The following is a 14,917-nucleotide window of genomic DNA, read 5'->3' as shown; positions in this document are numbered from 1 at the left end:
CAGCGTCCTTATGTCTAAATGACAGTGTATTTTAACAAATACAAGCATACATATAATCCGTGCATTCGGTGTCGGTACTCAAATACCAGGCCATTCTGCGGGATCAGAGTGATCACTGATGGACCCACCCCACGGTAGCCAGGCCCAGTGGCGTAATGAGGGAAGTTGGCGCTCAATGCAGTGGCACCAGCATCGCCACGCCATACGCCCCCGCCCCTACTCTTCTTCCCCAGTCCAGGCCATGTCTGGAGGGCCTCCAAATATGCTCTCTGCTGTGATTTGCTCAGGTGGAAACAGGAAGATGTGTCAGAGGGGGGCAGATCACGGCAGAGGGAAAGCTTTGGGGCAGCCAGCAGCAGCTTGTAAGAATGGCTGCCAAGCCAGGGTCCCTCTGAAAAGGAACATTTGGATGTTAAAAAGAAGACCAGGAAGGTGAGGGGAAGTGAGGGAGATGGACTAAAGGGAAGAGGTGTCTAGACCACAGGGCTCCCAGGAGCTGTGGGGCCCAGGGCAGCCTCCCTGTTTTCCCTCCCCTAATGCCAGCCCTGGTTGAATGGGTGGGTGGGAGAGAGGAGGTGATGCTTAGTAGGTAGATGGGAGGGGAGGGAAGAGATAAGGCAATACTAAATGGTGGAGAGAAGAGAGAGGGAGTGATGCCGGATTGGGATGGGAAGAGAGAAAGGGTGATGCTGGGTGGGCTGGAGTGAGGGTAAGGAAGAGAGAAGGGGTGATGCTGGACCAGAAGGAAAGGCAAGAGAGGGAGTGATGCCAGATGGGTGGGTGGAAATAGTGGAGTGATGTTGTAGAAGGGGCAATGCTGAACAGATGGTTGGGAGGAGGAATGGTGATGCTGAAAGGGTGGAGAGGGGAAGAAAGAAAAAATATAAGGAGTGATAATGAACCAGTATGTAGGAGAGAGCGGGTGATGCTGGACAGGTGAGTGAGAGGGAGGGAGGAAATGGAGGGAAGAAAAAAAAGGGGCAATGTTTGACTGGGGGAAGGAGAGAGAGAGAAGGGTGATATTGGACTGGTAGGTGACAGGGAAAACAGAGATGGTGCTGGAAATGGGAGTAGTAGAAGGGCAGATTTGTACCTGGAGGTTGATGTAGAAGCTAAAACAGGTAAATTAAACTAAACTAAACCTTAAGTTTTTATACCACATCATCTCCATAAAGATAGAGCTCGGCACGGTTTACAGGTAATTCAATAAATGAGGGAAGGACATAATAAGAAATTAGAGGTTATAAAGAGGATAGCTAGCTTTACATTTTAAATAGATAGCTTTACGTTTTGGAGAAAAGCCAGGTTTTCAGATGCTTTTAGATAGCTTCAGCTCATCAGGGATAGATTAAACCAGTTGTGATTTTACCCCAATTGAATGTACTGTAAATAAATCCAGGATTGGCTCATCCTGCCTCTGTTGATCAGGAACTGCCTGGTAATTCCACTGGTGACCGCATCAGTTTCCTTTTTTGTACCAATGATGTTGTTTTCCCCTTCCTCACATTGCTGATCCTGATGTGATCCCAAGGCAGCACCGGGGCAGGAGCAAGTGGGAAATGTTTCTTTCCCTCTTGCCCGTGAAATCTCTGGGGTGAGTCAGGATATGCAAGCTTGGGAAGGAGTGGGGAATCAGAGCTGACTGGAAGGGGTCAGGTCAGTTAGAAGTTGGCTGGAAGGTAGATGTGGGCAGGTCAGGTGGAAGCTAGCTGGCTGGGTGCCAAGGTGTGCATGAAGGCTGGCTGGAAGGAAAACTGTGCAGGGTGGGGGGTGCCAAATCAAAAATTGGCCCAGGGCACTACAATCCTGTGAAGTAGCTCTACTGGTAGCCAGTGTAGCTTTGGCAGGAAGGGTGTGATATGATCACACTCACTGTTCCCTCTAAGCTGAGCAGGAGTCCTCCCACTGCATTGCTGCCAGTGGGGGCACTGCTTCAATATTGTGTTTTCAAGTGCTAGGGACAGGCAGGAACCCTAGAATCTTGTAGAGCTTGCCTGTGCCTAACTATTGAAAACGTGATAGTGAAACAGCACCACCCGCTGGCAGGACTAGGTGGAGGACTCCCACTCAGCTTACAGGGTACAGAAATCACACTTCTTCCAGCCTTCTATCAGTCGTGCTGCAGCATTCTGGATTAGTTGAAGCTGCTGCATACTCCTTTTTTGGCTTGACCGATATATGGGATATTACAGTAGTTCTGTCGTAATGTTATCATGGCATGGACCACTGTGGTCAGAGTTATGAGGTTACCAGACAGTCATCCACCTCAGGAATGGTTGCATACATGTTCTTCAAGTATCATAAGTGGACAGCTTGTATGGGTTTTGTGGAAAATTATATAATTTCCTAACTTATTACACTTCTCCCTCTGTATTCACGGGGGTTAGGGGATCAAAATGACTGCGAAAACTGGAAAACCGCAAATAACTTTTTCATATGTTATTCGCGGTTTTCTTTTAAAAACCCTCCCGCATTTGATGAAAATGTGAATAACAATCTCGCGTTCCGGTAGCTCAACCTTATTCCGACCTTACTTCATCCCCATTCCCCCTCTGATGCAACCACTTTCCCTGTGCCGCGTTCCGCCTCTCATCTTGACTCAACTTCCTGTTTCTGCCGCAGGCAACCCCATGTAAACTACCGCCGTTGCTGGCAACCTCAGACAAGTTTGAAGGTAGAACCAGTAGGGTTTGAGAATGAGCGAGAGATGCCAGATCTTGGTTGCAGTAGGAGCGTGGAGGGAAAGATACCAGACTGTGGATGGGGGGGAGGCATGCTGACTGGGCAGAGCGCAAATGCGTGTTTCTTGGTCTCTTTTGACTGATTCTTGAAAAGAGACTGGTAATCTGTGATTTTCTCTGTGCACCCTGCGAATCGGTGCTTGGAAAAACATGGCAAAATTTTTCTCTGCATCCATGAATGACCTAATTTGGGTGGGAGGAGCCAGAGGGCAAAAAACCCACGAATAATAGAAACCGCGAATGTGGAAACCGCAAATACAGAGGGAGAAGTGTATCACAATTAATAAGCTTATTAGTATTATTCCTCTAGAACTAATGAGTGTATTTATTGCTTCTCACTTACGTAAATTTCGTTTTGGTTGAATCTTGTCTTGAGATTTTTGATCATGGAGTCTTCAGACAGGGGGTCCAAGAGGACCATGTCACCGACCCCCACCATGGAGTCCAGCAGTGAAGCTGTAAAGTTCATGTCTGCAGAGGAGACTCAGGATGCTGAGGAGACATAGAGACCATTTGTATTATTACCAAACCAGGAGGAAAAATTCATTTCAACTGTTCCTTAACTCTTTCATGATAAAACCATCATCTAATGTATTCACACACACACACACATCCAAACACAGAAACAACCATACATACACAGAAACATATACAAGCTTGCACACACACATACGAGGAGGGGGGCCGCTGAAAAGTTCTCTGCTCAACCAAGAAAAGAATGATGTAGAGCCATGAAACTTACAAGTTATTCCACACTTTTCTTGACACTTTTTGTTTCATTTCATATCACTGAAATGAAAAATATTAAGTGTGCAATAACTTGTGAGTTTCATGGCTCCACATCATTCTCTTCTCGGTTGGACTGAAAACATTTCAACAGCCCCTCGTACTTCCTGGAAACTACAAGTTTAGGTTCTGGGCTGATATGATATAACGAGGTTACTAGCCGGCTCCAAGCCAACAGGAATAGGCTTGGCCAGTCCTCATTTTAAAACATAACATGGGGAAAGCCACTGCTTGCCTTCGATCAGTAGCATGGAATGTTGTTTCTATCTGGGTTTCAGCAAGGTACTGTGACTGGATTAGCTACTATTTGAAACAGGAGAAGGGGCTAGATGGACCATTGGTCTGAACCAGTATGAATGTTTTTAAAACTCCCATTCCACCATTCAGCCTGCCTTACTTAATAGAATCTGAACCATAAGTCTGTAGTTGCAATGGAGACAACACCTAGACTGACACCTGATAACCTGGAGTCACATGGAAACTTGGTCATATTTACATTCATTTAGAAATTCCAGCACTAAGACTTTCTTCCCCATTCAGGGATTGCTGTGCAAATTAGGCATTGGGACTGGTAGTTAGACCATTCACCTCAGCTGGAAGTGTTTCATATCTCCCCTCCTGCAACAGTGTGAGCTACTCCAGGTCATACTGGGACCTCAGTCAGGAATGGAGATTCTCAGGATTAGAGAAAAGATTGGTACAACATGAGACTGATATTGCAAAATTAAAACAAACTTTACAACAACTTTACAACTAAGCAGATTTCTATTATGCAAGACAGCTTCATTGGCTGCCATTGGAATCCAGAGTCTTATTTAAGTTCTCATGTATCTGCTACAAAGCACTATTTGGAATGCTACCAGGCTATCTTACCCCTCATTTTACCCTGAGTTACATTAATAAGAGCTCTCGAAGAGTACACTTGTTTGAATATCCCTCAATAAAATCCTGTCATTACAAAAGGTTCCTTTTCAGGCAGCCAAACTGAATAAATGGCTTGCCAAAATTGCGTTAGAAGCTTCCTTTTATCCTGATTTTAGAAATCAGATAAAAACCCAATTATTCAACAGACTTACGTAATAATTTTTATCTCATTTAAATTGTTTGTATCTTCCCACTGTAAGCTTTAACTTTGCCGAAATTTTAGATGATTTCAATTTTATATATCTATTTGTACTGTATGTATTATGATTGATTGATGTGAACCACCTAGAACTCCCAGGTATGGCGGTATATAAAAATAAACTATTATTATTATGGGGATTGATACAAGATTAGACAATATTGAAAACTGCCTAAGAACTATCAATTTGAAATTTGTGAACTTTCCCAGAGATAAAAGAACTTCTCCCAAAGGAAAAGGTTCAACAATATTTACTGGAAGTACTTCAGTTAGCTAAAGATGAAATAGCTCAGTTTCACACAGTTTATTATCTTCCATCTAAGAAGAGAAGCACGATTAAAATAGATGATATTACTGTAGCTTCTTTGGAGCCAACTCAAAAAAGCAGACTTATATTCTGCATAATTATGTGCTACAGTTGATATGACTTTGGGTAACAATTCAGGGCTAAAGCAATTCAGGGGAGTTTAAGGGCTCTTTTTATCAAGCTGCGGTAGGCGGTTAACGCGCGGAATACTGCGCGTTCAACCGCCTGCTGCATTAGTCGCTAATGCCTCCATTGATGAAGCGTTAGTTTTTTGGTGTGCCGCAGGGTTAGCGTGTGACGAAATGTCCGACGTATTAACCCCCTTAGTGCACCTTGATAAAAGGAGCCCTAAGTTGGTATACTTCCTAATAGACAGTAGTATATTGAGAAATTCGAAAACGATGTAGACAGTTTCATTTGTTAAGACCAGATTCTATACACAATGCCCAAATTTGGGTGCCAAAATTTCAACACAGATTGAAGATGTGTGCACTGATAAATTATTTAACAAGCCATTAACTCGCAATTAATTGATGCTAATGATTATTGCAGTTAATTTGCAATAATTGCAAATTGTGAACACATCTGAAGTTCTTAGACTCTTCTCTATCCTTCAACGAACATCTCCAATCCCTGGTGAAGAAATGCTTCTTCAGCCTTCACATGCTAAGGAAAGTCAGACCCTATTTTCACCAAAAACACTTCGCAGTCCTAGTACAATCCATCATCCTCTCCAGATTGGATTATTGCAATTCTATCTACCTCAGCCTAACCAAGAAAAGCCTCCACAGACTTCAGCGGATTCAGAACGCCGCAGCTAAGCTTGTTTTCGCGAAAAGCAAATTTGATCACGTCTCACCACTCCTGTCTAAGCTCCATTGGCTCCCAGTAATCCCCAGGATCCACTTCAAATGTGCGTGTCTGGCCTACAAGATCCTACATGGCATCCTTCCTGCCGTTATCCCTCTATCCTGGAACTCCCCAACCCCTACTTCCTCCAGATCCTCCCAAATTTTTAAACTATCCTTCCCTTCCATAAAAGGTATTTCCCATGTAGGCAAACTTGGGTCATCCCTCCCCTTTAGAATCACTGAGATCTGGAATAACCTCACCTCCCCTCTCCGAACTTCAAGCTCCCTCCAACTCTTCCGCAAACACCTAAAAACCTGGCTATTCTCAAAACTGTAATACTTCCCCCCTCTTAGGCCTCTCACCTTCCCCCTTTACACCTAACTCTTTAATCTCTCCACTGTAGTTCCTCTCTCATCTTTCTTCCTGTAAACCGTGCCGAGCTCCGCATTCGTGGAGATGGTGCGGTATATAAACCCAAAGTTTAGTTTAGTTTAGTTTATCTGACTGTACGCTATTCTATAAGACCGTGCACCTAAATCCCGTATCAAGGAAGTCTCTTCAGTGGCATACCAAGGGGGGCGGAGGAGGGGGCCACCCAGGGTGGTCCACCCCAGGCACAGCCCTTAAGGGAGTGCTCCGACAACTCCTCCGAGGGCCGGCACCAGCATCAAGAACTTCTTCCTGACAGCAGCAGCAGCATTCACAATTCACTGCTCTTGTTGTCAGGCCTTCCTCTCTGCTGGGTCCTGCCTATGTGGAAACAGGAAGTAGGCGGGACCTGGCAGAGAGGAATGCCCAACTCCAGCAATAGCAGCAAATTGTGAACATTGCGCCGTTGACTGGAGGGAGGGAAGGGAGGGGAGGGGAGAGAAATGCTGCACCCAATTTGGGAGAGGAGACAAAAGAGAGATGTCAGACTATGGGGAAGGAAAGGAGGAAGGGATAGGAAGGAAGGAAAGGAGATCCCAGGCCATGAAGGAAGAGGAAAAGATGCCAGGACATGAAGGGGAGGGAAGGAGACAAAGATGTCAAACCAGGGAGAAAGGAGGGAGGGAAGCAAAGGAGAGGAAAGAGAGAAGATACCAGAGCATGGAGGGGGAGGGAGAGATGGGAAGGGAGGAGAGGAGAGAGATGCCAGAGCATGGGGGGGAGGAAAGGGAATGAGACTGAGATGCTAGACCATCAGGCAGGGCAGGATTAATTCTGCACACAAGTATACTGGGGCCCCCTGGCCCTGCCCTGCCCCTTCCCCGCCCACACCCCGCCCATACTCCGCCCTCATTTATCTGTTTTCTTATTCACTTCTATTTCTTTTTTTAATTCAAAACAAACAAAGATTAGCATACCAGTGCACAGTTTTTCTTCTTTGCAACCTCCAAACATCTCTGAACAAATTCTCCTTCCTTCTTTCCCATCTACTTACCCAGGACTTTAACTCTGAACTCTTTCCATACGTATATAAAAGTGTTCAAATATATTGTAAAGCAGTAATACTATCTGAAATATAAGTCTATATTAATAACCAAGTTTACAGTGCCTCTCAACTGCCTCACTCTTCGTCAACCAACTGTAACTCATATGTATGTATAAAAAACCAAATCTGTAACTCCTTTAGTACGTTCCACACCGTGTATGTTAACTTGTAACGAAACAACAAGGCAAGCAGTTTACCAAAGAATCCAACATGAAAGAAAAGAAGATCGGCAGAAAATAAGGAGATTCAAATCAGGGTTATTAAAGGTGCTTCCAAAAACCATGCCCGATGCATTTCGCCAAACAAGGATAGTCAACACTAACAGAAAACCATGTCTTTCATACACACAGAACATAGATAAACCCTCACCCAGTATGGAATAAGTAATCACAAACTAAAAATAGAAATATGTTGCTAAAGGTTGAACTTAACCGCCAAGAAGCCAAACTGCATACAGTGAAACACCACAGAAACAATAACACATAGCCCCCTAATACTCTGCAAAATATAAATATAGCAGATGTAAACTTGTAGAAACTGACAAACAATCACCATTTTACAAATTAACAAATAGAAATAAAACAAAAATTGAAAATAAGAATATTCCATTTTATTGGACTAATCCATTTTTCAATTAACTTTCAGAGGCCATAGCCTCCTTCTTCAGGTCAATATAGTATACTGCTGTTACATTATACTGTCCTGACCTGAGAAACGGGGTTTTGGTCTCTAAAAGTTAGTAAAAAAATGTATTAAAATTAGTCCAATAAAAAGATTATCTTATTTTCTGCTTATAAAAGTTTTATCAATACAATTACAATACTGTTTTATTCTAAAGCAACAAAAAATATTTTTCTACTTTTTGTCGTTTCTGCTTTAATCATCTTGTCTTCACTCTCTTCTTTCTAGCCAGCATCTGTCCTCTCTCTGACTTTCATGCAGCATCAGCCCCTTCCATCCACTGTCTGCCCTCTCTCTCTCTCTCTCTGCCCCTTCCATCCAGTCGCCCTCTCCCCGTTCCATATGGCATCTTCCCTCTTTCTATGCTCCTTCCATAAACTGTCTATCCTATGCCCCTTCTCTCCTTTGTACATGATTGATTTCAGCTCTGCCACCTCTCCATTTTTCTCTCTCTGTCACCACCCCATCCCCTATGCTTTGGCATCTCTCCTCCTTTCTTTCCTTCCCACCACAAGGTCTGGTATCTCCCCTTCCCTGATTCTCTGGTATCTCTCTCCTTTCCTTTTCTTCCATCTCTCCATGCTCTGACATCTCCTCCCTCCTTTCCCTCGCTGCTGTTGTTGGCTTTGGGCCTTCTTCTCTGTCAGGTCCTGCCTTCATGGAAACAGGAAGTAGACAGGATCCGGCAGAGAGGAAGGCCTGAAGCCGGCAACAGCTGCGGGTTGTAAATGCTGTTGCTAGTCGAAGAAGTTCATGACACCAGGCCATGCACCCGGGGCAGACCGCAACTCTCCCTTGCCCCTGACCCGACCCTCCTATCTCTCCCTTCCTCCCATCGCAAGACTCTAAACAACACTCAAGTTTCAAGTTTTAATAATAATTTGATTAATCGCTTAATCTAAATTCTAAGCGATGTACGTTAATAAAATTACAATGTAAGGGGGATAATACAATAAATAAGACTAACAAGATTATTGACAAATTTGATAAGACTAGAAACATAAGGGAGGAGATGGGTAAGAATTATAATTTATATAAAAGTTAAAGAAACACTCTAAACAGCACCGCAGCACTCTAAGCAGGCTGCTTCGCGGCTTTCTCCTTTTGGTGATTCCCTCTGGTGCGTCACTGATGATGTCATCAGTGACGTGCCAGAGGAAATCACCGGCAGTAAAAAGCCGCGAAGCAGCCTGCTTAGAGTGCTGCGGTGCTGTTTAGAGTGTTTCTTTAACTTTTATATAAATTATAATTCTTACCCATCTCCTCCCTTATGTTTCTAGTCTTATCAAATTTGTCAATAATCTTGTTAGTCTTATTTATTGTGCTGCAGCTGTTTAGAGTCTCGCGATGTGAGGGAGGGAGAGATAGGAGGGTCGGGGGGGCCTGGGTCAGGTCGGGGGAGGCCCAGAACGATGACGATGCTGCTGCTGCCGCCGATGAATCTAGCAAGGGTGAGGCCCTAAAGCAGTGGTTCCCAACCCTGTCCTGGAGGACCACCAGGCCAGTGGGGTTTTCAGGATAGCCCTAATGAATATGCATGGAGCAGATTTGCATGCCTGGCACCTCCACTATATGCTGATCTCTGTGACCAAACCAGCACCAGTGCTGGCTTACTCCCAAGAAAAGGCAGCATTAGGAACTTACGGTCCCTTACCAAAAGAGCTGACCAGGTCAGTAGCCATAGTCAGGAGTTAGCTGGCTACTCCCCAGGCAGTGAAGCTGAGCACGTCAGGGACTGGTTACCTAGCCACACACAAAGGAGACCTCAGGAAAGGTTTATTTCTGAGCCAAGAAGGTTTACTGACTTTAAAAAGAAGTCTGTTATTTTGAGACAGTCCCTTAAAAAGCAGTATGGAGGAAGCCAGGCTCCACAGCTTAGACAATCAGTTCCCCTCCTCCGCTCCAGATGCAGTGGGCGACATCTCTCTCATGCATATTCATTAGGGCTATCCTGAAAACCCAACTGGCCTGGTGGTCCTCCAGGACAGGGTTGGGAACTACTGTCCTAAAGCATCGCACCAGCGGGCCCCCCCTGACCACTGACTACTGGGCCTCTCCTTTAATCCGGCCCTGCCATCAGGAAGTAAGGGAAAGGAAGAAAAGGAGATGCCAAAGCATGGAAGGAGAGGGAGGGATTTGTAGGTACTTGGAGGGCCTCAGAAAAAATAGTTAATGTCTTATTAAAGAAATGACAATTTTGCATGAGGTAAAACTCTTTATAGTTTATAAATCTTTCCTTTTGGCTAAGTCTTAATAATAATATTGTAATTTATAGCTAAAGAGACATATGATCAAGAAACTTTTATTTTACTTTTGCAATTATGATAAACATTCCGAGGGCCTCAAAATAGTACCTTGTGGGCACATGTGGCCCCCTGAGCCGCAAGTTTGAGACCACTGGGATAAGTGTTATAGCTTAAGGCTTTGTGCATATTTTATGCTAGCACTCATCCGATCGCAGTTCTAACACACTAGCAGGAAGTGATTTTATGGTCACTCCCGAGTACCTCTGTTAGACCCCCCTCCAGCTTAAGAAAGTAAGTCTGAAATGTAGTGTTTGACTCTGAGGAAGTTTTTTTTAATATAAAAACTTATTTTAAAATTAGATAGCATAACACTACATTACAGTACATTAGTGATTTCTATTCCGCCATTACCTTATATTGAAAGTTAATTCCTTTTAATTAGGGAACAAGTGAATATATCCCCTAGGTGTTTGGAGTATTAAATAGTGGGGTGCCCCAGGGATCTGTGCTGGGACTGCTGATTTTTAAAATATGAACTAGAGATGGGAATAACTGCTGAGATAATTAACTGCGGTAGAGGTTTCTGCTGCGGCCCAAAACATTAAATGCTCCAACGTTCATAGCGGGTGTCAGAGCAGCATCTTAGCATTTAGTGCACGGTAGAAACCTCTACTGCGGCTTAGGGCCAGATTCACCAACCTGCCCGAACGGGCCCGATCCGGGCAGGTCTGACGAATTCAGCAAACTAAAATATGCAGATGGGGGCAATTGGAGGATCGCTTTTAAGCGATTCCCACACATGCGCAGACCATCTGCAGATGGTCTGTGCATGCATTTTGTGTCCGTTTTTGGGGGGGTTTTCAGGCCCAATTTTCCTGCTCCTGTTATCCCCGGCGGTGGCAGCCTCCTCTTCCCTTTGCCGACACTCAGCTGGTCATGCCCTGCTCTCTGCGTCTTTCCTGCAGTGCGAGCCCACGAGTTTAAAGCGGGGCTGCACTGCGGCGTGCATCCCCGCTTTAAACCCACAGGCTCACACTGCAGGGAAGGCAGCAGAGATCAGTCTGGGCGGCGAGAGGAGCTACAGTTTCAAATTGGCGAAGATCTAATAGAACTTCAAAGGAAAACGAAAGGGGGGACAGCAGGCTCCTGACCCAAGGAGAAACATGAGATCAGATTCAGGATTTATTGCCCGTGAGCCTGGATATGAACAAAATAGGGGGTAGAAGAAATCTCAAGCTCGATCAAGGCTTCTCTCAAGAGCAGCACAGATTTTAAAGTAGAAGCGGAAAGTATCACCCTGATTTTAGATAGTAGCTCTCTATAGGCAGGAGACAAGATCGGGACAGAGCAGGGCGGCATTCAGGGCAAGCAGGCAGGAGACAGATCGGGATAGAGCAGGAGAGTCAAAAAGACGTTTTTGACTGGTCCCCAGCAGTCGCTTCTTGCGTTGATCAGCCAGCCCAGTCGGATCGTGAAATTTGTGTTGTGAATCGCGTCCCTGCCTACTTTGCATGCGTTTCTCCTCATTTGCATGCACGGATTCGAAGAGGATCGCAGGAGAGGTTATTGAATAGGACCCGAGGAAAATCTGGTTGCAAAGGGGTCGCAAACCGATCGGTACACGATCGGTTTGCTTTGTGAATCTAGCCTTTAGTAAAAGAGGGCCTAAATTTGCTGATAACACAAAGTGGTTAAGTCGCAAGAGAAAAAAAGCGTGGGCGCTGGTAATGCAGGCTGAGGTTTTAAAGGCCTACAATTCCAGCACCTAAGTTTTGGTGAGAATCACACCTAGTGGTGCCTAAGGTCATCTTCGCCCCTAACCTCGCCCACTTTGACCTTAGGTGCCTCTAGCCGCCATGCTGTTCTGGCACCTACTTTTTAGAAATGTTATTAATTGGTTTTAAATGATGCAATCAATTATCATGCCGATTAATGTCAATTAATGCAATTACCGTAAATGGTCCTTTTACTAAGGCACGCTAGCCGTTGTAGCGTGCGCTAAAACAGCTAGCGCACCTTAGTAAAAGGACCCCTCAGTCAGGCACCAATAGGCACGATCTAGGTGCCTACCAGCACCTTACGATGCCCTTTACGGAATATGGCCCTAAGGATTCCCATGTTACGGACGTGGCAATGTCAGTGCCATAGCTGATTAGCACGTTCACACCCATTCTCCACTCTTAACAAGCACCCTCCAAAAAAATAATAATAATAAGCACAGAAATCACTGGGGCAGGTCAACTTTCTTTTAAATCTATTTTTTGTGGGCTGGTATTGTGGCAATATTGTACTGTGTGTTGCCATTGGAGATATCTGAGATCATTTTCCTGATCCCAGCTTTGTCTCCTTGGGCTGGGGATCCTGTTGAGTGAATGTTTGGTCCTGGGGGGGGGTCTCAGTCAGCACCAAACAGCACCATGTAGCTATTGATAGCCAGACTAGATTGTAGAAAAATCCCATAATGGTAATGAAGAAAGGTTTGTGGCTGGCGCTTTGGCCATTTGATGAGCTGGTCGAACTGAACTGGAAGCCCAAAAATAGGGATGAAAAACTAATGGTTAGTGTAGTGAACGAGAGCCTGGGGAGCAGCTAGGCTCACTTCTCACTGCAGCTCCTTGTGACCCTGAGCAAGTCGCTTAACTCTGGTACAGAACCTAGATTGTGAGCTCACTAGAGATAGATTAACTGCTTAAAGAGGGGGTGGGGTAAAAGGTCATGGACTTGATATACTGCCTTTCTGTGAGATCAATCTCAGCGGTTTACATATACTCTATGCAGGTACTTTTTTCTAACTCAACTTTAGGAAAAGGACCTTAAAATGAGATACAAGCAAAAATGTGACTTTGGGTACTCCACAGAACCAGAAGTCAACAGAAAACAAAAACACTGTGGAGAAGATGATGTCCAAGATGCAGGCTTTATTGAAAATACAGTCAATTAATCCACATGACGAGATACCTAGGACCCAAGTGATTTGGGACTAAGGACCCTTTCTTACACGGTCCTTGTTTCGACAAACCTGCCTTCCTCAGGGGTCCTATGAATAATAAAATGATCAATGGAATGTGTGCTACAATAATATATAGTTTATTTGCAAAAAACGTGCGGTGATTTGTGATTAGAACAGCTAGTGAAAAGTGACTGGTGTCAAAAATGTGTGTGTGGGGGGGGGGGGTTATTAAAAACTGTAAATAACTGTGAATATACAAGTGTTAGGGAATATCTAGAAGTGACCGAATTGTAACTGTGAACTCCACATTTAAAAAATTGTGAACTTGCATAGTCCCCAATCATTTGGGTCCTAGATATCTCGCCATGTGGATTAATTGACTGTAAAAGCCTGCATCTTAGACATCGTCTTCTCCACAGTATTTTTGCTTCCCTTAAAATGAGATAACATGTAATCCAGGCTGGTCGATGGGCCTTCAAGTCCCAGATATGAGAAGCAACTCTGGGCTTCTGCTTTCACCAGACGAATGAAGCTAACAGTAAGTGCTGGAAGGACTCCAAGTGCTAAGGAACAGGAGTCTTAAATTACCCTCACTGTCACAGAGATGAGTACATGTGTGCTTCAAAAGTACTGTACCTGGAAAGCATTGCAGGCCCAAGGAAATGAAAATTATTAGTTCAACAGACAGTCAAGAAACATTTAATTATTTATACACCATTTACACACCATTTTTAGTATTTATACACCATTTATAACCATTTATAAGTGATTTATATTCAGGTACTCGAGCATTTCTCCCTATCTGTCCCAGTGGGTCCACAATCTGACTAACATACCTGAGGCAATAGAATATGAAGTGATTTTCCCAGGTCACAAGGAGCAGAGCTGGGCTTGAAGCTGCAACCTCAGTGCTGAGGCTCCAGCTCTAACTACTAGGCCACTCCTCCACTCCCATTTTATGGCTTTCATTTGGCATTTAAACATAACCCCCCCAAAAAAAAAACCCAATCCAACGGATCTGCAGTGAAGAATCAAACAAGCAAAACAAGGAGGAAAACTGCAGGTACGATGTACAAGGTGAAAGTCTTGTCTTTATTGGAAAAAAAAAATAATACCAGGAAGTGTGTTGAGTTGCAGCTTGATAGGAGCACCACGTTGCCAGTCTTTCAAGGATTACTTGTTTTTATAAGGTTTTCTGCATTTAAGCTCTATTACATCTTGGACCCTTGAAGAAGGAGTGTATTCTGAAATACGGACTGTGTTGGGACCTGTACACTTACACAAGAGAAATATATATATATATATAATTTTTATTTTTTATGATATGCTGCATTGTGCTATTATTATTTTTTTCCAATAAAGACAAGACTTTCACTTGTACATCGTAACTGCAGTTTTTCTCCTTGTTTTGCTTGTTTCATTTGAAATTTCACAGTTCTCGAAACACTGCAATCTGGTTCAGTGAGAGGTTAAGAGAGAAAGGGGGGGGGGGAGCGTACAGGGTAATGGGAATGGAATGGGGGGAGGAGGAGGAGGCCTTTCCCGAGTTCTATCCAGGACCAAAAGCATCCTTAACCCATCCTTCTTCTCAGCATGGAATTTCTGAAAAGTTGCAGGTACTAAAGTTTATAAGGGATGTTCATAAATGTCTCGTATAAAAGATATTCTGATGTCAATAAAATCATCTGTCTTACCTGCACCAATCACAGTAAGTTGGCAAATGCATCTGTGATATTTTCTAACAACAAGTAAACCAT

General features: G+C 44.1%; 1 protein-coding gene across 3 annotated transcripts in view; it reads right to left on the bottom strand.

Moving 5' to 3' along the window:
* Positions 1-14,917, bottom strand: part of MYO1A (myosin IA) — a 193,605-nt gene that overhangs the window by 146,902 nt on the left and 31,786 nt on the right. For all 3 annotated transcript variants that reach the window (XM_033938978.1, XM_033938979.1, XM_033938980.1), the window contains exon 2: positions 3,085-3,233. In XM_033938978.1, coding sequence (XP_033794869.1) covers positions 3,085-3,210 — 126 coding nt within the window. In that variant the 5' untranslated portion in view covers positions 3,211-3,233. The remainder of the gene's footprint in view (positions 1-3,084; positions 3,234-14,917) is intronic.

Source organism: Geotrypetes seraphini, chromosome 3, assembly GCF_902459505.1.
Source record: "Geotrypetes seraphini chromosome 3, aGeoSer1.1, whole genome shotgun sequence".
Taxonomy (NCBI): Eukaryota; Metazoa; Chordata; class Amphibia; order Gymnophiona; family Dermophiidae; genus Geotrypetes; species Geotrypetes seraphini.
This window is presented reverse-complemented; position numbering and strand designations above follow the sequence as displayed.